Source organism: Brachyhypopomus gauderio, unplaced genomic scaffold, assembly GCF_052324685.1.
Source record: "Brachyhypopomus gauderio isolate BG-103 unplaced genomic scaffold, BGAUD_0.2 sc155, whole genome shotgun sequence".
Taxonomy (NCBI): domain Eukaryota; kingdom Metazoa; phylum Chordata; class Actinopteri; order Gymnotiformes; family Hypopomidae; genus Brachyhypopomus; species Brachyhypopomus gauderio.
In genome coordinates this window covers 91,244-118,650 of record NW_027506976.1, presented here as the reverse complement: position 1 = coordinate 118,650, position 27,407 = coordinate 91,244, and the positions used below count along the sequence as shown (strand labels likewise).

Genomic DNA, 27,407 nt, shown 5'->3' with positions numbered 1-27,407 from the left:
AAAAACAAAATTAGGGAAAGTTTAGCTATTAATAAATACAATTATTCTGAATGAAAGTGCTAACCTCTGTTTAAGGCTCGATGTCTTAAGAGCACTATGTCAGCTCATATCTACCCAGGGCTCATACAGACCAGAGTGATAGAGCTGGTTTCTGTTGCGTGTTTTATCTTTCAGACCTTAATAAATGTGATCATTATGAGCCAACAATCAGGACTTCTCTGAGAAGCTTGATACAGGCCACATTCAGTACTCACACAGTTACCATTGGACATTTCTCTTGTCTTGCACACATATACACATCTTACAATTTTCTTGTCGCTCGTAGTACTGTCTAGTCACTGGCCATGCTGCTGCGGTACACTAGATGGCGCTCTAAGAGTCATCTTGCTGCACTCCACTGTTGCACACAAATTTGGAGGCCAGAGTTCCATATTTACTATCCTTTGTTTCTGGCTGCACCTTATCGGAGCAGCTCTTACCTGTAAAAGAGAACACACTGTCCTGCATACGAGTCATAGAACAGGTCCACTGCTGAGAAATGGCATTAGAGATTTTTTTAACACACCTGGAATTTGCCCCATAGATATGAAGACTCTGTCCATTTTGATTTTGGGTCGACTTCGAGCAATCAAAAACACTCCAGTAAATGCTAACAAGCACCTGAGAACAAAACAATCAATAAAGAGTAATATACTTCAAATACTGTACATAAGACAAATCTATGAACACGCTGACTCTTGTGTGGAGCATGTAGAGTGAGATATGACTAGTTATATTTAATGCATAACTTACCCAAGAACAAACATGATAATGTATATCAGTGATAAACCATAGAACTCCTCATAGAATAAAATCCCTGGAAATAAATGAGCATATTTTTTAATCACCACTACAACGTATTGCAGTATAACACTACTGAATTATAGATTTATATATTCATAGATTTATTTTTCATAACATAAATAGAATACTGATTTAATCCTTTTGAAGGATTACACAACACCAACATACAGGCCCACAAAGTGAAGCCCCATATCATCCTTCTGTAACTATTGTCAAATTCAGCAGTGAAGGTTTAATCTGAACTTTAAGGGGGTCCCACACTGCTCATACCACCCAACCTAACACATCATATGAAAAGTCTTTTATGTTAAAGTCTCTACCCCCTAAAACGTATACATATGGTCCATGCCATCTCTGGTCACTTAGTGTCATCAGCTTGAGGAAGGAAGACATTATTTTCTTTATAGAGTATGCAAAATCTGATTCCTTTACATTCCTTTCACTAATTCTCTCACATTAAGTGAGATGAGCTTTTAGATTTAGTAGATACACCGGACATGCTGTCCATTATACTAGACAATAGAGTACCATGCACAGTATGTTTTCACATTGGAAACCACTAACCATAATGATAAGTGTACTTAGATTATTTATTTACTTTAGAGAATCAAACAGTTCCAAGGACCACCATTAGGCATGAAGGTTGTTTTATAAAGGATTCAAACAGCAGACAAACAACATGTGTTTAATGAGCAAAAAGAGAATGAGAGGGAGTGATGAGTCATAATGGGACTCATTATGGGATTTTGGTGCATGTGTGACGTGATGTTATTTTGGCTTTTGTGTATATGTGAGTGTGTGTGTGTGTGTGTGTGTGTGTGTGTGTGTGTGTGTATATGTGTGTGTGTGTGTGTGTGTGTGTGTGCAACTACACTCATAATGTGGATAATACCATTTGCTTTTATTAAATTGATTGGTTGAGCACACAGTGCTAACAATGATGGTTCATTTTTGAGTGGCTGGTATAGTGGTAAGAAGTGAAGAGTCATGTTGGTGTGTCATCTTCAAAATCTCCTTCCTAATTGACATATTCTGCATCTGTGACACCACCAGTTTCCACTGTACTGTGTCCACATTCCTGCTGTCCAGAGTTATAAGCCATACGATTATTTGTCTTCTACAGCAACAAGCTCGAAAGTCTTGGATATGATTCTGTATCCTCATTGGCTCAAGGTTACATTTTCAATACAGCCTCAGATAAAACATCACAAAACAGTCTGCTACATTCACAAACACACATGCAGTATAGCAGCTACTACTGCAGTGCGTGGTTCACAAGCCAATCCGAGCACTCATATTAAGGTGGTAATAAAAACCTTGATGATAAAGCAGATCTCATTGACACTGCTTGCAACACATTGCGTCACACTACATCACATGTCCCTGTGATTGTAATTGGTGAAGTCAGACAGACCTGCATGTCACCTTATGGATTTAAGCCAATCAGCATCAATGATCAGATGCTGCACATTTCAGAGCTGGGGGTGCGATAAGTGACAAACTCAACTGAACAGTGTTGAATGCAATACCTGCTACTACAGCACTGGCTGTGAAGAAGACATAATTGATTGGCACAATCTCTGTGGCATCAAACATCTTCATGGCCTCATTAAGAAATCTGCAGAAACAGAATGAGGGAGATACATTATAAACACATTTGCAAGAGGGTTTGGATTTTGAATTATTAAGAGTTTAATTTGAGCATTGCATTTCAGAAATCTTGGAGACTCACTTAATCTGGAAGGCACAGGAGGCTACCATGACAACGAACATGATATAGAAGATAGGGTAGGTGAGCTGCAGATGACTCCCACGCACCGTCTCTGTGAGCATCCCAGACACGGCCTTCACCGAGATCACCGTCAGGGAGGCTGCAGTTCACACACACACACACACACGTCCGCACACACGCACGCACGGATACACACACACACACACGCACGCACGCACGCACGCACGCACGCACGCACGCACGCACACACACACACACACACACGCCCGCACGCACGCATACACACACACACACACACACACACACACGCCCGCACGCACGCATACACACACACACACACACACACACACACACACACACACACACACACGCCCGCACGCACGCATACACACACACACACACACACACACACACACACACACACACACACACACACACACACACACACACACGCCCGCACGCACGCATACACACACACACACACACACACACACACACACACACACACACACACACACACACGCCCGCACGCACGCATACACACACACACACGTCCGCACGCACGCATACACACACACACACACACACACACACACACACACACACACACACACACACACACACGCCCGCACGCACGCATACACACACACACACACACACATACACACACACACACACACACGCCCGCACGCACGCACGCACAGATACACACACACACACACACACACACACACACACACACACACACACACACACACACACACACACAGTTCTGTTATGCCCTTTGATGCTGTGTCTGGGTATGTGATGGTGATTTAAATGCAGCACATGGTGGTCGCTCTGCTCTCTTACCCAGCAAAGCCACAAGGAGCATCACAACCACGATGTGTTTCAGGTTCCTGCACTTGTAGAGGTAGAGCAGGATACTAAACAAAACAACCTCAAAAAACTATGGGAGAGAAAGAGGGATAAACAGAATAACTGGAGCAATGAAAGATTAATATGATATACAGAGCTGTGCTGTGTGCAAGTAGGGAAAGAGAATCCCAGCTGTGACCTTGTAGGTGGAAGAGAGAGAATGTTACAGAAGATTTTGGTTTCTTGAATTTCTTTGTAATTTCACAAAACACAAATCCATTTTGAACACAAATTGTACATGGAAATGTATCTTCTTGCTATTTACCCAGAAGGATCTCAAAAACATTTCACAGCCAGTCAGTTTGGAATATGTATGTATTCATAACACTCTTACAAGTCTCTGAAATGAAGACCAAAAATACTGCTCTCAATGCATCTAGGGCAATGTGACAGGCAATGTGAACGGGTGAAAAGACGTACGAAATAGACGAGGAACTGCCAGCTAATAAGACATCGCTCTACCATGTTGGCTGTCACATGGGGGGCAGAGTGTGGGGCAAATGTCACCAGCAAGTATGTGCCTGTGAGAGCAAGAGCGCCCCCTGTGGGAAGAGAAGAGAGACCACACCCCATGACCCATGTTTACCATAAAGCCCTAACATTAAATTACAGTCATTTAAATAGGCTTACATGTTAAATCTCTCTTAACTCTAATAGTATGAGACTTGGTGAGAAGAAACCTGTAGAACTCACCCAAAACGTCTGAGGCTCGTAACGTCTCCTTAAGGAACACCACAGATATGATAGCACTGGCTACACATGAGGACAGATGTGTAAGACCATGTGTGAAGGTGAGAGATCCTCTTTATCATTATAATATTTCAGCCCTGGCAAGATATCCCATACATCTAAATTCTGTTTGACTTTGTGAGAGTGGGTACACTCTAAAAGTCACCAACACCTTTTATAATCTATCCAGCATTGTCCAGCACACTGAAAGTCACCAGTCATTTCACTAATCTATCCAGCATTATACAGCACATTGAGAGTCACCAATGCCTCTTCAATAATCTCTACAGCACTGTCCAGCACACTGAGTCACAAATGTCATTTTAATAATCTTCCCAGCATCATCCAGCATACTTAGTCTCCAATGTCATTTGAAGACATCTATCGAGCGCTGTACAGTGTATTACTTGCAGAGGAAGTCTTACCGATGACGGACACACAACCGAGCGGAGCAATGAGGGAGGCTGGAGCAAATCCGTAGGCCGCAAAGTTTCCCAGCTCCCCAAGCCCCATGAGCAGGATGCCACACCACCAGAGGCGGCTGGTGTAGTAGGGCCTGGAGCCCCGCTGGGACTGACGTATGTGGGTGTACTTCTGTACGGAGAGCAGTGCTTAGCAGATGGAAGCTAGCAGCTAGCATACAGCAGATTATCCAGACTCATGGTTTGTGTAGAGTCACACCAACCTGTATGTTCAGTGAGATACTGATGAGGAAGTTGCCACATATTGCGATGATGATCCCCAGGATATATATCTGAAAACACATATACACACCCAACACAAACATCAGTAATATTATCTCACCATCAACACTGTTCCATGGTACCTACTTATTATTCATATGACCTTTATTTAACCAGGATAGTTCCCACTGAGATTATAAATCTCAAGCATGTCCTGGTGTACCTTTGAGTGTACTGTTTGCCAGAGGAACTAATCTTTGCTAGCGCTGCTGGCTTAAGAGTGACTTACAAATGTGAAAATAGGTGATATTGCTTTGACATTAATGAAGCACTGGACTTAAAAATGAGCTATGAGGGTACAATAAGTACAACTGGGATAAACTCAAACTCATGTTCACATATATCCAAACTGTACAGAACGCTGAAGGGTCCTTACAAAATTAGCTTCCTGTATGATGTGACACAGGCTTGGGCCATAGAATTTTTCTAGTAATCTAAGGTGTTGATGCTATAGTCTGTCCAATCTGCTATAGTCTGTCCACATCTCTGCAGTAACATACATACATTATGTATGTATATATATATGTTAGTGCAGAGATGATGCCAATACTGGATTATACCTGCTCATCTGTGACAAAACATCTGAAGAAATGTCCCAGACATGCAGGCAGATAAGCTCATTCTGTTCCAGTGCACATACTCGTCACCTACCCTGGACCCACTGTGGAGCTGTTATGAACTGGCTACATGGATTACATACTGCATGATGACATACAATGAGCTGAAAGTTATTTCACACTCTCTCACTAGAAGACCACTCAAAAATCACAACCTTCCAAATAATTACTCTTGAAATATTAACATTAATACATCAACACTTCCATTTGTTTGTTATAGAAGACCACTGCTGCTTAGCGTAGATATAAATTTGTATTTTTTTTTTTAACAAATGTACATAACGAATCATTTGAGCAGAGCAAATGTTTTGATGGACACACACACACACACACACACACACACACACACACACACACACACACACACACACACACACACACACACACACACACACACACACACACACACACCACCACCACCCGGTGGGGCCAGTGCCCATCTCACGCTCTCCACTTCATAGCAGGGAGTGCCAGCAGTAAATACTGCTTACCAGCCAGCACGATTCTTACTCATAACATAAACATGAACATAACCATGAAAACGATCGTGGAGATTGCTACTCAAAACATTAACATCTACTGCCAACACTCATCTTCAGTCAAACTTAGTGGGCAATAAGCATCATTTGCTGAAAGCATAAATACTGCCATGCATTCAGCATTAGAGGATGGCAGTGAGGGTACTACAAGTCCCATAATTCCCTCTTCTATTTTCCAACCGCCTTACTGAACTGCACACAAAAACACAAGGAGTGATGACACAAATGGTGGTGTGAAACAGGGCAAACCAAACAACCAGGGTACATCTGAATGTGTGTGTGTGTGTGTGTGTGTGTGTGTGTGTGTGTGTGTGTGTGTGTGTGTGTGCACTGTGCTGCATTGTGATCTGTGCCGACTGAACCTTCCTGCAGCAGTGAGTCAAAGGTTTGTGGAGTGCCGTATGAGGGCAAACATCTGCGCTCTGCCCAAACAGTTCTGTTCCCCACTTCAGCCTTTAGCTCGCAAACATGACATGGCTGAGGCTGAGCTAGCTTATACGGCTGAGGCTGAGCTAGCTTATACGACTGAGGCTGAGCTAGCTTATATGGCTGAGGCTAAGCTAGCTTATATGGCTGAGGCTGAGCTAGCTTATACGGATGAGGCTGAGCTAGCTTATACGGCTGAGGCTGAGCTAGCTTATACGGCTGAGGCTGAGCTAGCTTATACGGATGAGGCTGAGCTAGCTTATACGGATGAGGCTGAGCTAGCTTATACGGCTGCTTGAACGTCAGTGCTGATCTAAGACATGGTACAGGCACTCACCCTACAAGGTCATTGCATTTTGTGACCACTGTCTCAACCATTACAAAAACATTTTTTTATGTCAATCTCAACATTAGCTTACATTTTACTGCTTACAGAACAGGTTGAAATCTTCACACACTTATCAGCTGTAATATATTATGGGTGTTGGTTTGGCCTGAAATTAAAATATGTAGTTTGAGATGAGATGTCAGATATTAGTTTTGTCTATCACAGTTCAGACACTAGGCTATTGTCTGGGTAAAATATTTTGGATAGATGTAGGAGCTCCAGTTAAATGTTTTCCGGCACTGGAAGTTGTAGTTTGAGTCAAAATTTTAGTCATAGTTTGAGTGGTAGTTTGAACGGTGACTTGTGTACCTCCATGATGGATCTTCAAGTGTAGCACCCACGAGGCATCAGGGAGTGGAGTGAATATCTCACACTGCCGCACACACTACCTCACACAGTGAACTGTGAAAGTAGCAATAATAAACATAAATTCAGAAATCTCACAAGTCTCTTCTGTGTTAGCAGTTACCCCTGCCTGCTAACATAGGAGTCTATTGTTAGTACATTCCTTTTGGTGATGCGATCACATGTGACGTGCCATTGCATCGCTAACAATGTGAAATCAGTCCATTGATCTTTCTTTCATGCCCTTTCCACATCTCTCACGGTCTCTGTCTCACATTCTCTAACTTTCTCCTCAACCACTCATCATAAATCCGCTAGTGGCTTAGCAGCACTAAGAGCTTTTGGTGAACACAAACAATAAGACTCACATTTCGAGCATGAGACCAGTGACAGTCACTTTACAAGTCCCCCATAAATAAAGATGTTCACATTCATGTTCTTGACTCAATTTGCTAGACTTCCTGTCAACACTGATAATTAAATATCAAATAATCTTGATGAATGAATTTATTTACTATTGAATTGCATTACCATAATATAATACCATGTGTATTATTGCAGTGCCAAAGACCTCTAAAATCTATAATGTTTTAAGAGATTTTAACACATCTGGTTAACGTTAGAATATCAGTAATATTAGTGAAACACTGATAAACAACATATATAATAATAAGAAAATCACACTACACACAATACCCCCAAGAATACACTACACACAATACCCCCAAGAATACACTACACACAATACCCCCAAGAATACACTACACACAATACCCCCAAGAATACACTACACACAATACCCCCAGGAATACACTACACACAATACCCCCAAGAATACACTACACACAATACCCCCAAGAATACACTACACACAATACCCCCAAGAATACACTACACACAATACCCCCAAGAATACACTACACACAATACCCCCAAGAATACACTACACACAATACCCCCAAGAATACATTACACACAATACCCCCAAGAATACACTACACACAATACCCCCAAGAATACACTACACACAATACCCCCAAGAATACACTACACAGAATACCCCCAAGAATACACTACACACAATACCCCCAAGAATACACTACACACAATACCCCCAAGCAAGAAGCAATCTACGAAATCAAGCCGTCCCATTGCAGACAATAATGGAATATAAAATGCTACAGGCCAAAATGAAGATTCCTATTTTAATCCCATGCTCAGAGTTATTGTTAATGTAATAAAATAAAAGGACTACCTCTAACAAAGCAGATTCTATGCGCCTGAATACATACAGTGCGGCTGGTGGGAAGGAGCCTGAGGTCTTGGACAGAGTGAGAGTGTGTGTGTACAGGCTGACTCTTTGGACAGAGTGAGAGTGTGTGTGTACAGGCTGACTCTTTGTGCAGGAAAGGACAATAGTGTTCTGTGCTGTTGACCGACTCTAGACAAGGGAAGAGAAGGCGGGGTCTGCCCAAGCTGTGGAGGAGGAGGAGGAGGAAGGCGCACAGTGGTCCACCAGGACTGAAACCAGCAACTACCAGGACACTGGAGCTATTATCTTAGTTCCTGCTTCCCTGCCTATCCCACAGCACCACGAACATACTGTGTAAGCAAACATGTGTGTGAAAGTGTGTGTGTGTGTGTGTGTGTGTGTGTGTGTGAGCATACATTTGTGTGTGCATTCGTGTTGAGGTTAATTGTGACATCTTATTAATATGTCCAAAGTAGGGTTTGAAAACTTTTACTAGTAGATACTAGTAACCAAAGTGCTTTATGTGTATTTGTGTAGGTGAAATTATAATGTAAAACCACAGTGAGATGCCATGGGACATGGGATCATTTGCATCACAGTGTGCTGTCAAATTTAAAAATACTCGAGAAATGCAAAATACTCACAAGAAGAGAGAAAATACTTCAGGAAATATTTGTTAACTCAAGTAATAACTAAAACAAAGCTACCAATAAACAGCACTCTGTAAACACCCAACTCTGTCTGGAAATCACGTTTGCCTGACTCTATAATTATATGTCAGAAATATTCCTACTTACAGAAAAAATTGTTTTCAAGAGCCCTTTTCTAAATAGTAACCAAGAACTCAAACTTCTACATCATCGTTTCATATTTTATTATTAGCTAATATAATACAAGTCAGGAAATTGCAAAGCATTGGTTTTTATGATAAAGAGATTTTATATCCAAACTCCATTAGAATATTTTATTTACTGTCAGCATGACAACAAATATTGGCCACAATGAACGTAATGTCGAAAAAAGAAGAAAGATATACAAGATACTTGAATACAGAATACAGATGCTGAACTGAAGATGCTCCGACACACAGTATTCATATCAAACTTTCAGATTTAATAAAATTGCTTATCCTTGTATAAATCTTTGCGGAGGTCCAGAGGGAAATGTCTCTCCAATTTTGTTTGAACAAACCTACATAACTAAAGTCATCATTTCAATATAGTTTAATATATTCCTTTGAAAGTCAACATATAAACCTATAAACCAGTCGGCATAACTCTTATATATCTTCATCTTAACAGTTCCTTTATTGTAACTTTCCCCAAATCGTAACTACAAGGCCAGCTCATCCTCCATCTGGTGTCTCCACCGTCAGGCGTGAAAAGGTGGACGACCTCTGTCAATCGACTGGTCCAGATACAAGCCATGATACATGAGTTTACTCAAAGGATTATGGACAACTACCTAGAAGGACTGGACACTGTTACTATATAAAACCACTGGATATAAATACACTTTCAGGTGTAAATAAAACTGGGGTCAGGGGTGTTCATTGAAAGAGCAGCTTTCCATTTTATGGTTAGATGTTTAGATAAAAAAAAACTAGGCCTACTAATGTTTAGAAATTAATTTGATTAGCATTTATGTGTATAGAAACCCATTTGCAGATCAGGTTCACTGTAAATTCAGGACCCTAAACTTTAAAGATATATGATCTAGGTGAAATATGGTTTCATTCCAAACGTTATTCCAATAATACTACGACCGAACATCATACCTTAGGTTTTTTTTAAAAAGATTACCCGTTTATTTTTTCCTATCACAGTCATTTACAGCGAGAATGGAAGTTACCTAGACACACAGTACGCGGTCTATTTCTCCTGCCATCTTGTGGACGATGTGTAGAAACGTGAATATTGACGGTCATGTTTAGTTTAGTTTACTGTGTGTGTCCATACTAACAATGCCGTTGGTTATCAGATGTCGCCACTTTGCTATCTGTTAATTGGGACAGCTGGAGTTGGTGTGAGTCAAATCTGGTAAGTGGACAAGACGAGTAGCTCCTGGATTTAAAACCGCATGTTGTGTTTACTCCAGGCTGAGTGAAGGAGTGTGTGGGTGAGTGAGGAGGAGAGAGAGGAGGAGGGATGGCGTGATCAGCGTGTGTGTGTGGGTGCGTCAGTGCGTTTACCCTAGCCAGATTGGAAAGACGAGTTAGGCTTGTGTCACGATTATTATAATTTTAGTTCTTAATAGCATTAAACTTAACCAAGCGTCGATGCACATTTTTTGGAGATATTGCTTTTCTAACATAACTTCCCAACTATGTAAATTCACGAATCACGAATGTCAGAGTCGCTCCTGAACTACAAGCAGAAGGTAAATAAAAGGCAGCGTTTTAATTATGTATTTATTGCTGTACATTGTTCAGTGAATATGTGGCATTACTGGAAGAAGTCCACGAGAACATTCATGTCCTTTGACCTGTTTACGCCGAAGGACCACCTTAGAGAGAGGGGGGGGGGGAGGGGGAGAGAGAGAGAGAGAGAGAGAGAGAGAGAGAGAGAGAGAGAGAGAGAGAGAGACTTCATATAATAACGTCAACAATAGGCTATGTCTTTACAAGAGAAATATAGCGCATGAAAAAATGTGGAAGCCAGAAATAGGTCCCACTATTGCTACTCCTCGTGTTGTTACCGGTTATAGGATACGGGTGGGTGGAGGCCAAGCTGCAGCAACTCTAGAAGGTGGTTGGGGTGTGAATGTGTGAACCTGTGCAAGAAGACACTTCATTTTAATAAACCTCGCGTGACTTACATGTTTTGCAAAATAACAGAATAGCGTTCCTGCAATAAGCAATCTTTTTTCTAACACACATTAAAACTATGGTCTATAAACTACGGCTAAGCTGGTCTATAAACTAGTCTGTGTGTCAGTTTCTTCATTCCTCCTGTAGATGTTAAGAAGAGGAGCTATCAGTTGTTTTATTAATTCTTGTCGTTGTGATGTCGTTGTCGCTCCTACCAAAAGACCAGACACTGGCGCGCGCGCTGCGTCCACGCGCGAGCTCACGGCGCTGTCCATTTCAGAACCACTCGCAACATTTGCGTAGTAGGACGTGTTGCTGCACCTGCACCTGCAACGAGGCGCCTGAAGATCCTGGGTGACTCCTCCGTCTGCAACAAAGAGCTGGGAAATCGCAGGGCATCGTTTTCTCAAAGACGTGAACCTTCTCGTCAACAAGGGAGAGTATGCTGTGGGAAGGGAAGCTTTCAGACTCAAACAATGAGAGGCTCAGAAGGGTTTTTGCGGCGTGAGTGAACACTGTGGCAGACGCTCCACCCGTTTGTGGGATCACCGTACTCATTTCTACCGTCGAACCACAGCCGTTTTACAGTGAGTGTAAACTTGGTCATTCAAACACATGGAAGTATGTCTTGTCGTAAAATTGAACGGAAGGCTTAAATATAGGCTAATCCCATTTTGCGTTGCTGTTTTACTCTGTAATCGATCGGTCTCATTTACAACGAAACAGCTGAAATGTTTATATTGTTGATGACTGCCACAACTTTGCTATAGGGCGAGTGGAGTTCACTTCTTACAATGAGAATAGCGCTTAGATATTTTTCCATAATTTGTCAGTGTACACAGTACACGATTTGGGAAAAGGATTGTCCAACAACCGCATCCTTGAATTGTCTTTTTTCCTCTTAAGATCTGCAAGCAGTCGCACTCACGAGAGAAGCGTCAAGACATGACTGGACAGAGTCTGGAGGATTTAAACGGAGATCATTCCGAGAATAGCGCTATACGCATTAATGTCGGAGGTTTCAAGAGGCGACTTCTCTCTAACATACTGTCTCGCTTTCCTGAGACGCGACTTGCTCGTTTGCTGCGATGTCAGTCAAAAGAGTCCATCCTTGAGCTGTGCGACGATTACGACGATGCCGAAAAAGAGTTCTACTTTGACCGGAACCCCGCGCTTTTTCCTTACGTTTTGAATTTCTATAACACCGGCCGCTTGCACGTTATGGGAGAACTTTGTATTTTTTCGTTCAGCCAGGAAATTGAATATTGGGGCATCAATGAGTTTTTTATCGACTCGTGTTGCAGCAGCACTTACCACTGCAGGAAAATGGAGCCGGTCCGAGAGGAGTGGGACGACAAAAGTGAGGCAGGAAGCACAACTTCATCCTTCGATGAGATCTTAGAGTTCTACAGCGACGCTGCCAAATTTGACAAGCAGCTCCTGGGGAGCGTTAGGAGGAAGATCTGGCTCATGCTGGATAACCCCGGTTACTCCATACCCAGCCGTATCATCAGCGTCTTCTCCATCCTGGTGGTGCTGGGCTCCATAGCCACCATGTGCATGAACAGCATGAGTGAGTTCGCTCTGCTGGATGGCCAAGGCCAGCCTCAGGAGGACCCCCGCTTCGAGGTCGTGGAGCATTTCGGGATAGGCTGGTTCACGTTCGAGCTGGTCGCTAGGTTCGTGGTGGCGCCAGACCTTCTGCACTTCTTCGAGCACCCGCTGAACCTGATTGATTTGGTGTCCATTCTTCCCTTCTACCTCACGCTCCTGATTGACCTGGTGGCCGAGAGCAGCCCTGCGCTGGCGAACCTGGGCCGCGTGGCACAGGTGCTCCGCCTTATGCGCATCTTCCGGATCTTGAAGTTGGCGCGCCACTCCACGGGCCTGCGATCGCTCGGCGCCACCCTGAAAAACAGCTACAAGGAGGTGGGGTTGCTGCTGCTGTACCTGGCTGTGGGGGTATCATTCTTCTCTGTGATGGCCTACACCATCGAAAAGGAGGACAATGACGGACTGACCACCATCCCAGCCTGCTGGTGGTGGGCCACGGTCAGTATGACCACGGTGGGTTACGGAGACGTGGTTCCTGGGACGATCGCAGGAAAGCTCACCGCTTCAGCCTGTATCCTGGCAGGGATCTTGGTGGTGGTCCTGCCCATCACCCTCATTTTCAACAAGTTCTCGCTGTTCTACAAGAGGCAGAAGCAGCTAGAGATTGCTATGAGGAGCTGTGATTTTGATGAGGGCATTAAAGAAGTTCCCTCAGTGAACCTTAGGAACTACTACGCCCATAAAGTGAAGTCTCTCATGGCCAGTCTGTCCAACATGACTCACAGTTCCCCCAGTGAACACAGCCTGAACGAGTCACTGCACTAACTCAATGAACTGACTGCCATCTCCTCTATATAAATTGTCAACTTAAGTACAGAGCATCCTGGTTTGCCAAATAGTTCTGTCCTTCCAGCAAAACAGACTCATTTGATATTTTCTGGATTTTCTGAGTCTAGTTTAATTGCTTTGTGTATCTGTAACCATGACTGAGATGGACAGTTATTTCCTGTCTGTTGATACTGCACTTACTATTACAAAATGCTGAACTGGATTCTCTCTGCCTACACTGGTTAGACTCACCCCATTTAACACCAACTGACCACCACAATCCCCACAGCTTTAATGACATATGTTTTATCACACTAGGCCCAGTATTTGCTTAGTCACTGAAGTACTGACATCCTCCCATTCTCTACCTCAGTGGTTTACATATCAGTTATAACATTCAGACTCTAATGTCTGTACTAAGCAAAGTACATAGTGTTGTCATTACTAATATTTTTAATATATATTTATATATTACTATATATATATATATATATATATATATATATATATATATATATATATATATATATATATATATATATATATATAATATATATATTAAAATATAAAATTTTCATATCTTCTTTGTATGCAGGAACATATTTCTCCTGCTGGTGGTGTCTTACAACTTCCGTGTTTAGATGTTGTACAATGGAAATATGGTTGTTATATCATACGTAGTTCCTAAATCAAGTAAAGGAATGATAACATTTTTATAAATAATTTGTCTTGAATTTGATACATTCTTAAAATTCTCTGGAGGGTACAGAGCCTGGGGTGACTGTCTGATCCACTGTCTGATCCACTACCTGATCCACTGTCTGATCCACTACCTGATCCACAGCTATGGTCTGAAGGCCTAAAGAGGAAACAGAGCAGGTGCTGGATTAGAGTGGGCAGAGTATGACAGGTTCTTACTATTACTCAGCATTACCTATGGGTACTGTTACTTCCCCTAACACACTCATGGCAATGTCAGCTTGGTGGTGGGTTGTGTTAACCAACATGCCCATGGCTAGACTTAATCTTAATCTTAATCTTCTGGTAATAAGAAAGCAGAAGTGTGTTTGTTGGATGAAATTAAGAAGATGCCTTCAGCATAAAAACAGCAGCATTTGTGCATATATTTATGCTGAAGCCATCACTCACCAAATATACAGAGTGGTTCAAGCTAAATAATGTATAATAATGTAAAAGACTAACAATGCTTGATGCACACAAACCTACACATGATCGATATGGATCCATCTCTTCCTAAATATTCACAGCAAAGCTGACACACTAAATGTTTTATGACTGACAAGCAGACATAGAATTTTGACATGGTTCTCCAATGAAAACTGCTGTCAGCCATGACATATCAGCGTGTAGGTGGACACATACAAAGAGCTGGTTTATCTAGCCACCTGACAAGCAAATTGACTGGGCACCATGTTGTATTTGCAAGCGCGCTTGGTGTGCTTTAAAAATGCACAATCAAGATGAAAGAGATCAAGCCATGCTATCAGCCAGAACTGATAGGCCTAGGGTGGTTTATCGCCGTAAAGGAGCCAGAGTGAATAGCCATCCGTCATGTATAGTTGAAATATAATTTTCCTTATTGATTTTCCTGCTATGCTGCAGTATTATTAGGTATTGTAAGGTATTAGGTTGTGTATTAAATATAATGTAATGTTGTAGCCTTTGCTTTGTGGTTATAGTTATCCAGAGTTAAGATTCATTTGGGGATAAACTGGATTGTATGTGAATGCTAATGTGTTTATGTGTTGACTCTTCAGCCAAGACAAACATACATACATGACCTGGGTTTGTTCACTGGCATGTAAACAAAGATTTGGGGCCACAATTGGTCACCTTCCTCTGCACACACATTGTATGACTGTACATCAAATGTACTTGTACCTTGAGCTTTGAGTGTTGCGGTGTGTATGGGAGCAGTTACATCCTGACTTAATTAGTACGCTTAATTAGTAAGCTTAATTAGTAAGCTTAATTAGTAAGCTTAATTAATACAAAAGGGAATCTAACAGAGGTGTGTGCAAGGCTGGACTTCCATGATTATCCTCACCCCAAGATCCTTAGAGTAATTTAACAGACCAGATTTACTGAAGTTTGCAGTCATGAATTCAACATTTTCTACCAAATCAGTAGCTAATGATGCTGCTACTTTTCCCATATCAGCTCTCACATCCAGCAATCGCTTTTGCCCTGCCACGAATCAGGACAAATGATACATATTTCAGAGCATGATACTGTCAGGTAGAACCAGGTTTTAGGATATTGGGTGATACTGAAGTGTCTTGGAGATTCAGGTATAAGGCACAAACTAACAACGCTGTCGTCAATATTAATTTTCTGTCATCATTTGTATGCATTGCTTCAGTGTTGTATTAAATGTAAGTGATTTTCACTTAAATTGAACTCTGGAACATCTTTCAAGATCTGAAACAAACTGAACCTGGAGGTATCAATTCCAGGTTCAGAAAGGATTTTGCTCAAGCTTGCTAAATTTTCTAATTAGTGCAATCCAGGTAAAATTAGTGGAATCAACACAATCCAGGAAGCCTGAGCAAAATCCTGGTGAGGACTTTTACTTTCTGAACCTGGAATTGACACTAATTGAAACTAATTCAGTCCTATTCTGCTAATCTGGTTAAACAAATAATGTCTACTCGAAGTTTTAGTTATGTCTAAAAAGTATTTACTTGTCACGAACGAGGAATGGCAGGAGGCAGAAACGAGTCACAAACACGCAGTTTGTTACAACAAAAGGCAACTACAGAAAGTAGCGCTAAGCAAACTTTCAACATGCAACAAAGCAAACATGAAGCAGACTAATAAAGACAAGCACGGGACAGGACTACACCTACATACGGGACAGGACTACACCTACATACGGGACAGGACTACACCTACATACGGGACAGGACTACACCTACATACGGGACAGGCCTACACCTACATACGGGACAGGACTACACCTACATACGGGACAGGACTACACCTACATACGGGACAGGACTACACCTACATACGGGACAGGACTACACCTACACACGTCCAAAGGGAGGGTCCGGGGCTGTAACGTGACAATACTCTCACTGTGACAATACTCTCACTGAAATGTGTGTATCAAGACATGCCTTTAGCATACAGTACACAAATATTTACATGTTCACTGTCTGATGTTTATTTGCATGGGGTTCATCCTAATAGTGGAGCTAGTAATTTTTATACATGCTTGTCTTTCAAAATGCGTAGAAAAGTAGAGCAAAGTATTCTAGTCAGGCACTGGATTAACTTTATAAACTCAGGGGAAACTGAACTAAATCAGCTGGTTCAGTAGTGACATCATTCACATTCAGTACTGAATCCCCACAGTATCTGTTACAGGTCATCCAGGACGTCTTTACTAAAATGTCTGCGTCATACTCGACTCTGACACTTAATTTGATAAATACATAGATAATACTACTAGGATAGCTTTTCTACATCTCCACAACATTGCCAAGTTAAGAAATGCATTATCACAGGATGATGCAGAAAAATTGGTACACGCCTTTGTTAGCTCCAGATTAGACTACTGTAACTCATTACTGTCAGGATGCTCAAATAAGAATCTAAATAAATTTCAAATAGTTCAAAATACCTCAGTCAGAGTTAGAACTAGAAAATTTGATCAAATCAGGCTAGTCCTGTCAGCCCTGCATTGGCTCCCAGTTAAATTCCGTATTGATTTAAAATAAAGCACTGCACGGGCTTGCTCCTGATTACATCCAGGAACTTATCTCCTATTATGAACCTCAAATAATTAATTGAGTTCCAATAATTTATAAAGTAACAGCAGGGGGAAAAGCTTTTCTCATAAGGCCCCCCAACTATGGAATAACCTTCCAGAATGTGTCCGGGACTCTGACACAGTCACAATCTTTAAGTCTAGGTTGAAAACCCACCTATTTGGTTTAGCGTTTGATAATTAATATCCCCCCTTAGATAAAGGTACAGATCCAGGGGTCATGGGTGAAGGGTTTTATGGTAAACTGGAGCGCTGGTGCTGTCATCCTGTCACTGCTCGTGGTCACTCAAGTTTGTTGATGGTGTAGTGGATGGATGCCAATGTCTTTCAGATCATTCTCTGTAAACCCTAGAGATGGTTGTGCCTAAACATCCCAGTAGATCAGCAGTTTCTGAAATACTCAGACCAGCCCGTCTGGCACCAACAACCATGCCACATTTAAAATCACTTAAATGACCTTTTTTATCTGATGTTCGGTTTGAACTGCAGCAGATCGTCTTGGCCATGTCTACATGCCTAAATGCATTGAGTTGCTGCCATGTGATTGGCTGATTCGACATTTGCATTAATGAGCAGTTGGACAGGTGTAGCTGATAAAGTGGCTGGTGAGTGTATTTTGCAATATAACTGCTAGGTTGAGCGCAGTCTGCCTGGCACAACATACTCATCAGTAGTATCACTGATGGAGAGGACTGACTACATGGCTATAGCCTGCATCTCCACACCTACAAGGTTTCCCTAATCTGACAGAGGCAGAGAGGGGTTGAGATTGGGTTTTTATGCTCTGAAGCAGTCAAGGATAAAGATAAACAAAGAGCAGCATGTCGAGCTGGCTAAAAGCAGAGACACAGAGCAGACACGCAGCAGAAGCTACTGGAAGTGAGCAGACTAGAAGAACAGGTGAGGTTGTATCATCTGACTAGAAGAACAGGTGAGGTTGTATCATCAGACTAGAAGAACAGGTGAGGTTGTATCATCAGACTAGAAGAACAGGTGAGGTTGTATCATCAGACTAGAAGAACAGGTGAGGTTGTATCATCTGACTAGAAGAACAGGTGAGGTTGTATCATCAGACTAGAAGAACAGGTGAGGTTGTATCATCAGACTAGAAGAACAGGTGAGGTTGTATCATCTGTAGCGCTGTATGGGTGAGCAACATGCAGCAGTGGTGGAGAGAACCTGTGGGCATAAACAGAATGAGCAAAGGCACAGGTGCTAATGATTAGTGTTCAGGTGATTGGGAGCAGGGTAGGTGCAGTATGAGAGTGTGTGTGTGTGTGTGTGTGTGTGTGTGTGTGTGTGTGTGTGTGTGTGTGTGTGTGTGTGTGTGTGTGTGTGTGTGTGTGTGTCAGTGGTCATATCCCACTGTCTGGGTAGTCGGCGCACAGTGGTGCCTAATAAAGATATGTTTTAAATAATGGATTTAGAGTCAGATACTACATAGCGATAAAGACGATGGCATCGAAACTCGGCTTCAGAAATGGAGAATCTTGGCTGGCAGGGAACATTTATGTAACCAGCGATTAGGACAAAAATATAATATCTAAATCTAGTAGAAGGCTCGAGATCTTCAGCTCCTGTTGCTTAGGACAGGAGTGATTCCCGAGTTTGGAAACCCACATAAAATGTTTGTACCATTAAGATTACATTGGGTCTTGAAGATGGTGTACTCCATAATTACCCACAGAATCTTTAGTATCTTTTTGATATAAAATAACAGTGGAGGACAAATTTAGCCAGTCTCCTAGAAACAGTTGAATTGGTTCTTTAAAAAATATTTCTTTTTCTAATCTTTGGTAACTCTATTGTTAATAATGAAAAATCAAAGTGACCTCTCAGTTTAGCAGAATAGCTCCTAATGTCTTAGGTCTCGCTGAAGTTTAATCATGTCATACCTAATTCTGACTTGTGATATTAGCAGGATACTTACAGCCCCCTGAATGAAGCTGTATCTAATAATTGTTTAAGTGATTTGGATTTAGATGAGCGCAAGGAAGCACCTCACCTCCCTTTGGTAAACACTGGCCTGCACCGTTTACAGCTGGAGCAATAAATTACCTTCCTCTCCTGAACTACCTGTAGGGGGATGGGAGAAACCAGGCAAATACTTCACTAGGGTGTAGCGTCTGAGACTAACCATAACAAGACTAATCTTGTTGTATGGCGGACATTTTGCGCACCCTCAAGCGATTCTCTCAATATTATGAGTGAAAACGGCGTAACAATAAGGTCCTTGCAAGAGCATTAAAAGAATTTCTTATCAGTGTCTGGTTAGAGACAGAATGGAATAAGAAAGCAACAACAATAATAATAATAATAGGTTTACATTTGATGAATATACTGATGAATATAGATGAATATAGAAGTGAGAATGGTTATGATTCTCTTTATTTTTGTAAATGTGCCATATTGTCAATTGTGATTTTTCACCGCAATCGAAATTTGTCCTCTGCATTTACCCATCTGTGCAGTTCAAACACACACACACACACACATACACACACTACTAGGGGGCTGTGGTGCACACATGCCCAGAGCGGTGGGCAGCCCTAGCCCAGCGCCTGGGGAGCAGTTGGGGTTAGGTGCCTTGCTCAAGGGCACCTCAGTCATGGCCTCAGGTCTGGGAATCAAACCCACGACCCTCCGGTCACAAGACCAGTTCCCTACAATCAGACCATGACTATTTTTAGTTGTAGTACATTTTCTTCATTAAGAAAACAGAGGAAATAAGAAGCCAAAATGTTGAGACATCAAACGCAAATTCTATATTACTGCTATAACAGTAACAAGCACATGACATTGCTGCATCACATGGAGTTTGGTTGTAAGGAGCATGCCATGACACTATCACATCCATTATATACTATATATATACAGCAGTTTCAAATGTTTTTAATGTGCCATATTTGTCAATTGTGTTTTTCACCCCAATCCGAATTTGTCCTCCACATTTACTCATCTGTGCAGTGATAACACACACACACACACACACTAATTACTAGGGGGCTGTGGGGCACACAGTAGTAGTAGTTGGGGTTAGGTGCCTTGCTCAAGGACATTTCAGTCATGGCCTCAAACCTCAAACCCACAACCCTCCGGTCACAAGTTCCCTAACCACCAGACAACAACTGCCCCGACACAGAACCATGATGATAATATTCCAAGTGAATTAAAGAATTTAATTGCATTGAGTATAACAGTCTATACAGTCTATATGCTTTGATGCTGTCCGCCAGTGCAAGTGCAAATGAATGTACACTCACGACTCACTGGGTTGCCTTCAGAACTGCCTTAATCCTTCGTGTCATAGATTCAACAAGGTACTGGAAACATTCCTCAGAGAGTCTGGTCCATATTGACATGACAACATCACATAGTTGCTGCAGATTTGTCAGCTGCACATCCATGATGTGAATCTCCCGTTCCAGTCTGAGATGATTCGCACTTTATGACATGGCGCGTTATCCTGCTGGAAGTAGCCATCAGAAGACGGGTACACTGTGGTCATAAAGGGATGGACATGGTCAGCAACAATACTCAGGTAGGCTGTGGTGTTGACAGGATGCTCAATTGGTACTAATGGGCCCAAAGTGTGCCAGAAAAATATCCCCAACACCATTGCACCAGCATGAACCGTTGATAAAAGGCCTGATGTATCCATGCTTTCATGTTGTTGATGCCAAATTCTGGCTTTACTATCCAAATGTTGCAGCAGAAATGTTGCAGCAGAAGCAGAAATGCAGAGACTCATCAGACCAGGTGATGTTTTTCCAATCTTCTATTGTCCAATTCTGGTGAGCCTGTGTGAATTGTAGCCCCAGTTTCCTGTTCTTAGCTGACAGGAGTGGCAGTAGTAATCCCAGTAGATCAGCAGTTTCTGAAATACTCAGACCAGCCCGTCTGGCACCAACAACCACACCACGTTCAAACTCACTTAAATCACCTTTCTTCCCCATTCTGATGCTTGGTTTGAACTGCTGCGTTCTGCATTAGGCCTTTTATTGTTGTGTTTACATATGGCCTCTTGGACTTAATTAGCAAATGTAATGTTTCTTAGAATATTAAGGATAAATTAAACTGTGTGTTTTAAAATCCAGATTAAATACACATTTGATTAGGCTGGCCTACAGTTTGTTTTCTGAATCTTTTAATTATTTTATTAATCTGTAACAGCTTGTAGCAGCTGAGATCACTAAGCAATTTCATTTTAATTTGCTGTTATATTTTAAGAAGGAGACAATAAGTGTTGCATAGATTGATCATTTATGTGTATGGTATGATGTGCATTGTGTTACAGAGAGGGTATATTAGGAGTTTGCATATCAAGTGTTTAAACACTTTTTGTGCAGCATATTTCAAAATGGGAGGATTAAAACTAGGATGGTTTTAAGTCCCTGTTTTCTGATCTGGTTAATAGCAGGATGTTATTCTAACCGGAGAAGAATGGAGAGACTCCCATTTCTCCACCTCCTCTTCTTACACTGTTTAAATGCATGGCTCCTCCTTGACGTTTTTCCTGGTCAACTGTTAAATTCCCACAATGCCTAGAGTACATATTTTTCCCCACCAGAACTCCTCACATTCCAAAACCGAACGCCATCTCTGCTCTGAAGCTTAACGCCTGGCTCCAGTCTTCACGAATTAAAGAACTGAACGATTATGTTCCAGATCTGGCCCGTCATCACCTCCATTAGGGAGGGATCATGTTGCTATGGAAACTAACAGTTATATTAAAAACTACTATCTTTCCTCATCCTCGTTGGGATCTAACCATGTTTAATGGTTTTAGTAATGGGTTTAAATCAGTGTTAATGGTACCACTGTAAGAAACATCAGAGATCACTATAGCAAGGAATGGACAGCACAAACAAGTGTGTACAGTTTGAATGTATGAAACTGCTATTGTGAATCATTTATATTGATTTCTTTATATGTCTGCTGTTTGTATTTATCTAAAACAACTGCAAATATTTATTCAGCTGATACATATTATTTAATAATTCATAGCTTAACTAGCTGTTTCAGAATGCAGCTTCAAAATCCATCACTAGCTGTTTCAGACGTTCTTGTATGGGATCTTATATTTGTGATCATTTCAAAATTAAATTTACTAAAAGCAATTGCAAACTGAATTTAAGGGACATGCTTGAATGTGTTATAGATTTAACAGTACATACAGTATTTAGCATATGTTATTTTGATTGATCTTATCTCATGCTCAAAATATTATATCTATACCTTCCACTGTCTGCAATCCACAGCCATAGCTATATACAAATAATGAACAATACTGACGCCTGTGTTTCAAAATAGAAATACTCTCAAAAATAGAAAAACTCTTACATTTTTTTAATAAAAAGCAACAGTAGCTTAAATTGAGTTAATCTAAACTTCTAAATGTTTTCAGTGCCGATAGACACTTCCTTAGTTTACATAATTTCCAATTTATTCTCAGAACATGCCCTCATGAATAATATAGTGAAATGGGGTATCACTGTAGACATTGTTATCACATGGTGTTTCTTAACACATTTTCTTCTTCCAAAACCTGGATTTAGATATTCTCCATCTACAAACACATATAATACATTAACCAGGGATGAACTGTGTTATTGACTGTGTTATGGACATTAGATCTTGGGGGGTGGGGGAATATAATAGTTGCAGTAGTAACACTTAACTCAAGGGTAAATTCATATTTGATTCCTGTATGTGTTTATTGGGCAGTAAGGCCATTCTCTGTGAGTGTCACCTACTGCTTGTGGCTGGTCAGACTGTAATGGAATCTAGCAATGCTGATCAAACTGGACCATGTGTCTGGTTTTTGCTGGATTTGCATTGTTTACATCAGTCTACATGCTTTGTGACTCTAAAGCTGTCCCAGGATAAAGCAAACTCCCACTTGCATGTTACACTAAGGGTGACACAACACTCTAGTCATACAACCTGGAACAAATAGATACGTTTATTGTCAGAATTGTTGTGGTTTTAAGTGAAAAACACAAAAGTGCAAAAGCTCACTCCTGCAGTCACACCCAGTCAAAACAGAAGAGATGTTTTTAATTCTCAGAGACAGTATTGCAATCCAAAGAACAGCTAATTCAGTTTGCAGTAGGCACCTCGAGGGCAGTGTACAGCAGGTCACAGACCGAGTCTGTTTTTATTCTAAGACTGAGGAAATAAAGAACCAATTTGATTACATGCAGAAAGAATTCAGAGGAAACAGTTTGAATTAGATTGAAGATCGTTCTGCTTGACCTTCCTGAGATAGTGAGATGTTTATCACGTACAATCTGTTTCACTGAAATGAGATGGCAGTTATAAGCTCTTACCGTATCCTTGAAAGACCCCCCTGTAGGCAGCAGGACAATTTATGTCACATAAAATAGAGTCCTCATCGCAACTCGTCAGACATGAAGGATGAACAATATTTCAGTTTTATAGCAGAAGCTAACTGAAAATACAGGATGAGTGTGTGCATGTTTACATATGTGTTTACAGTCTCATCTTCATCTGTTGGTGTATGATATCACTCTACAGACAGGATGTCTGAAGCACAGAAATCAATAGTCCAGTCCACTGTAATGAGCCAATACAAGGGTGACAGAGGTAGGGAGACAGACAGGCGCTGAAGGACAGAACTAGCGAGAGCCAGACTGTAAGCACAGGGCTAGGGAGAGAAATACAGGGGTTTAGTGAGGGTGTGTGCACAGCTGTGACCGAATTACCATACCGCACCAAATCTAAGTCTAAAGATTTGATTCCCAGCAGCAAAGGAAATGAGATTGTTCACACATACACACATGTCCTTATATGACCTGAAGATGAGTTATGTAAATCTGTTTGAGGTGTTAATCTGGGATTACTTTGATGAACACGTCCACATTTTCACATTCCCCAGTTTGTTTAGCTCATAAACAAAGGCCTCTTGCAAAACACAATTTTGCCCCATTTCTGTATGTCACATCCACATGCACAAACACACACACATACACAACATATTTGCTGAGCTGTAATACAATTTTCAATTTAATACTTAGTCCAATGTGGAAGACTTTTAGCATGGCAAATTATACCAGCTAAGTAATAAGGACATAATTGTGACTTCATTGCTATAGTTACCAGCTGATGTTTTTTTCTAAGTGTTCCTCTGAAGATCTGGTGTGGTGCTGAGGCTCTTCTAATGGGTTCTCTCATGCCAGGGCACCATGGGCTCGGTCCAGTTAAGCTGCTTCCTTCGATTTGCCTTTCTCTCTTGACTATGAGGAGTGTGTTTGTGCATGTTTGTGTGAGAGTCCTGCTCAGAGAGACAGATAATACAGAAGATGTGTGGCTCACCCCAACCCTACCCCCCTTCCAAACCCCCCCCCCCATCATCAGCTCATCTCCATTCACCCACTGCACTGTGCTGCTCTGTTGCCATGGCAAAGAGACAAGAGAATGCAGCTAAGCATGGCTGAGGATAACACACCCAATGCAGCTGGATGTGTGTGAGCACAGGGTGTGTCACAAATCACAAGAGCATTTTATTACATTCATTAATGAAGAAGCTGCAATTGTACGGGAGCTAATATGTACTATTCGTAGATTGACCAGAAGAGGTAGCGCTTTTTTTTAGCAATGTATAAAATGAGATAAAGTTCTTGTGAATGGATATTTATGCTTTCCAGATATTTCTTGAATTAACATTTATAAAGAATTATTAAGTCAGTCCTTTAAATAATATCCAAATGTGTTGATCTAAGTATGACTACAAAACAAACACACACACACACACACACACACACACACACACACACACACACACACACACGTGGTGCACATGTTGGTGTCTGTTTAGAGACAGGCTGTGTAGTGGCGGGTTATAGAACTGGCCCTTTCTGGGGTCTTTCATGATCAGGACTGCCCTGCCTTTTTAAACATTCATTAGCAGTTGGTTCATAAGACGATCGTGGAGTGCAGTTAGCTTCTTTAGGCAGTTGGCCTTGACCATGTCATGGGCTGGAACTACTTAAGTTTTAAGCACTTAAGCACTGGACGGGCTTGCTCCTTACTACCTCCAAGAGCTTATCATCTATTATGAACCCCCACGTCCAGTAAGATCACAGGTGTAACGTAGCTGGCACTGCGGAGTGAGGAGGCTGACACAAATGCTGATGAGAGCGAGATTTAATAACGGGAATTCCATAATCGTGGTCAAAAGGGCAGGCAGGAGTCATCAGGACAGCCATACATGTTAGACAAATACAGGGGCAGGACCGACACAGAACGATAACAAAAGCAGGCAGGGTAACAAGAACAGAGAGAGAACAACGATGACAAAACACAGATCACAATTAGAACAAAACAACCGACAACGGGCTAGGGAAACACAGGGATATAAATAAAGATTAAACTAGACACAGCTGGAGACACTGACGACACGGGCAGACGGGGAGGAAACCATAGAAACAGACAACAAGACGGGATCAATGAGCAAGGAACAACACAGATACGAGGAGCAGAAAAACCAGAGTGACAGCTAGGAGAGGGGGGCGTAGTCCTACGTGACAGCTAGGAGAGGGGGGCGTAGTCCTACGTGACAGCTAGGAGAGGGGGGCGTAGTCCTACGTGACAGCTAGGAGAGGGGGGCGTAGTCCTACGTGACAGCTAGGAGAGGGGGGCGTAGTCCTACGTGACAGCTAGGAGAGGGGGGCGGAGTCCTACGTGACAGCTAGGAGAGGGGGGCGTAGTCCTACGTGACAGCTAGGAGAGGGGGGCGTAGTCCTACATGACATCTAGGAGAGGGGGGCGTAGTTGAATAATTGAATAACCCTGGTGTAGTGGCTGGATGCCAATGTCTCAGAATGCTCCCAAGTCTATGTTACCTTCTGGTTCTGCCCTTTTAGCTAGGCTGTAATTTTTTTATGCTGGAGGTGCTGCTACACTCCAGAAATGTTAAAATTTCCTCCGTCCCAACTATTATTCCAATACAGAGCTAATTTTCCCTCTTTTCTTTTTCCAAAAGGCTGCCCTCCTACCCGAGAAATACTGAAACAAGGACAAATGAGCCTTTCCTGCTATCCACCCTGGTCCTGCTATCTCCTGCCTAACCAGCTATGGATGAAGCATCAACCCACTGCCCTGGCCCCTCTCACCACCCTGAATTTTCCTCTGCTATGGCTGTATCTCCATTGCCCTGGACTACTATTACTGACTATCAAGACGACTAGGACTTTTAAGAATAAGAATTACATAGAGAACACGTAAGTCTATATAAATCCACATAAAGATGAGAACTATTCATCATTCCCATCACTTATTTGTTTATGTGTCTCTTTAATGACTGCTGTCATGGCAGTATTTTCTCATACTGCTAGACCTCAGTGCTGCTTTTGACACCATTGATCATAATATTCTACTTAATAGGCTAGAGACACTCATTGGCATAAGAGGTCAAGCACTCTCCTGGTTCAGGTCCTACCTGACAGATCGTTAACAATTTGTACTAGTAAATACGAATGCTCAGAGCAAAATATAAAGTATGGTGTCCCACAAGGATCTGTACTGGGCCCCATATTATTCTCATTATATATGTTACCACTGGGCACTGGTCGCCCTTGGCTTGTTCACTGGGGGCTTGGACTCGAACACTTGTTAAGCTGCATCGTGAAATCAACTGTTGTAAAAAGTGCTATATAAAAACATTTTTATTGATTGATTGGTTTTGAGATGTCTGCTAGCATCATGGTTGCTGGATACTGTTCAGAGAGTTTATTGTGGTTTGATCTCAGGTTCAACAGCTACTGGACATTGTTGTTGTGTGATGCCTCCTTCTCTCATATACTTCTCCAGCTTTGGTGGGTCTGTCCTTATGCTATTACCACCTAGAATACACTGTGGATGGTT

At 41.8% G+C, this 27,407-nt stretch overlaps 2 protein-coding genes across 3 annotated transcripts; one reads left to right on the top strand and one right to left on the bottom strand.

Annotated features, from left to right (window-relative positions):
* On the bottom strand, positions 1-8,643 carry LOC143500515 (NIPA-like protein 2). 2 transcript variants are annotated; one of them, XM_076994668.1, is made up of 12 exons: positions 8,536-8,643; positions 7,245-7,337; positions 4,908-4,976; positions 4,648-4,816; positions 4,187-4,246; positions 3,914-4,035; positions 3,428-3,524; positions 2,576-2,714; positions 2,373-2,461; positions 793-856; positions 566-660; positions 1-479 (listed from the first exon to the last, which is right to left on the bottom strand). In XM_076994668.1, exons 2-12 carry the CDS (start codon positions 7,248-7,250, stop codon positions 373-375), a joined length of 1,017 nt encoding a protein of 338 aa, XP_076850783.1. In that variant the 5' UTR covers positions 7,251-7,337; positions 8,536-8,643; the 3' UTR covers positions 1-372. The 2 variants fall into 2 exon arrangements, with proteins under 2 accessions (XP_076850783.1, XP_076850784.1); XM_076994669.1 differs by having other exon boundaries at positions 8,573-8,638.
* A 1,864-nt stretch (positions 8,644-10,507) lies between these two features.
* LOC143500509 (delayed-rectifier potassium channel regulatory subunit KCNS2-like) lies at positions 10,508-14,150 on the top strand. The gene is made up of 3 exons (XM_076994656.1): positions 10,508-10,571; positions 11,622-11,928; positions 12,248-14,150. Exon 3 carries the CDS (start codon positions 12,287-12,289, stop codon positions 13,718-13,720), a length of 1,434 nt encoding a protein of 477 aa, XP_076850771.1. The 5' UTR covers positions 10,508-10,571; positions 11,622-11,928; positions 12,248-12,286; the 3' UTR covers positions 13,721-14,150.
* Positions 14,151-27,407: the final 13,257 nt, after the last annotated feature.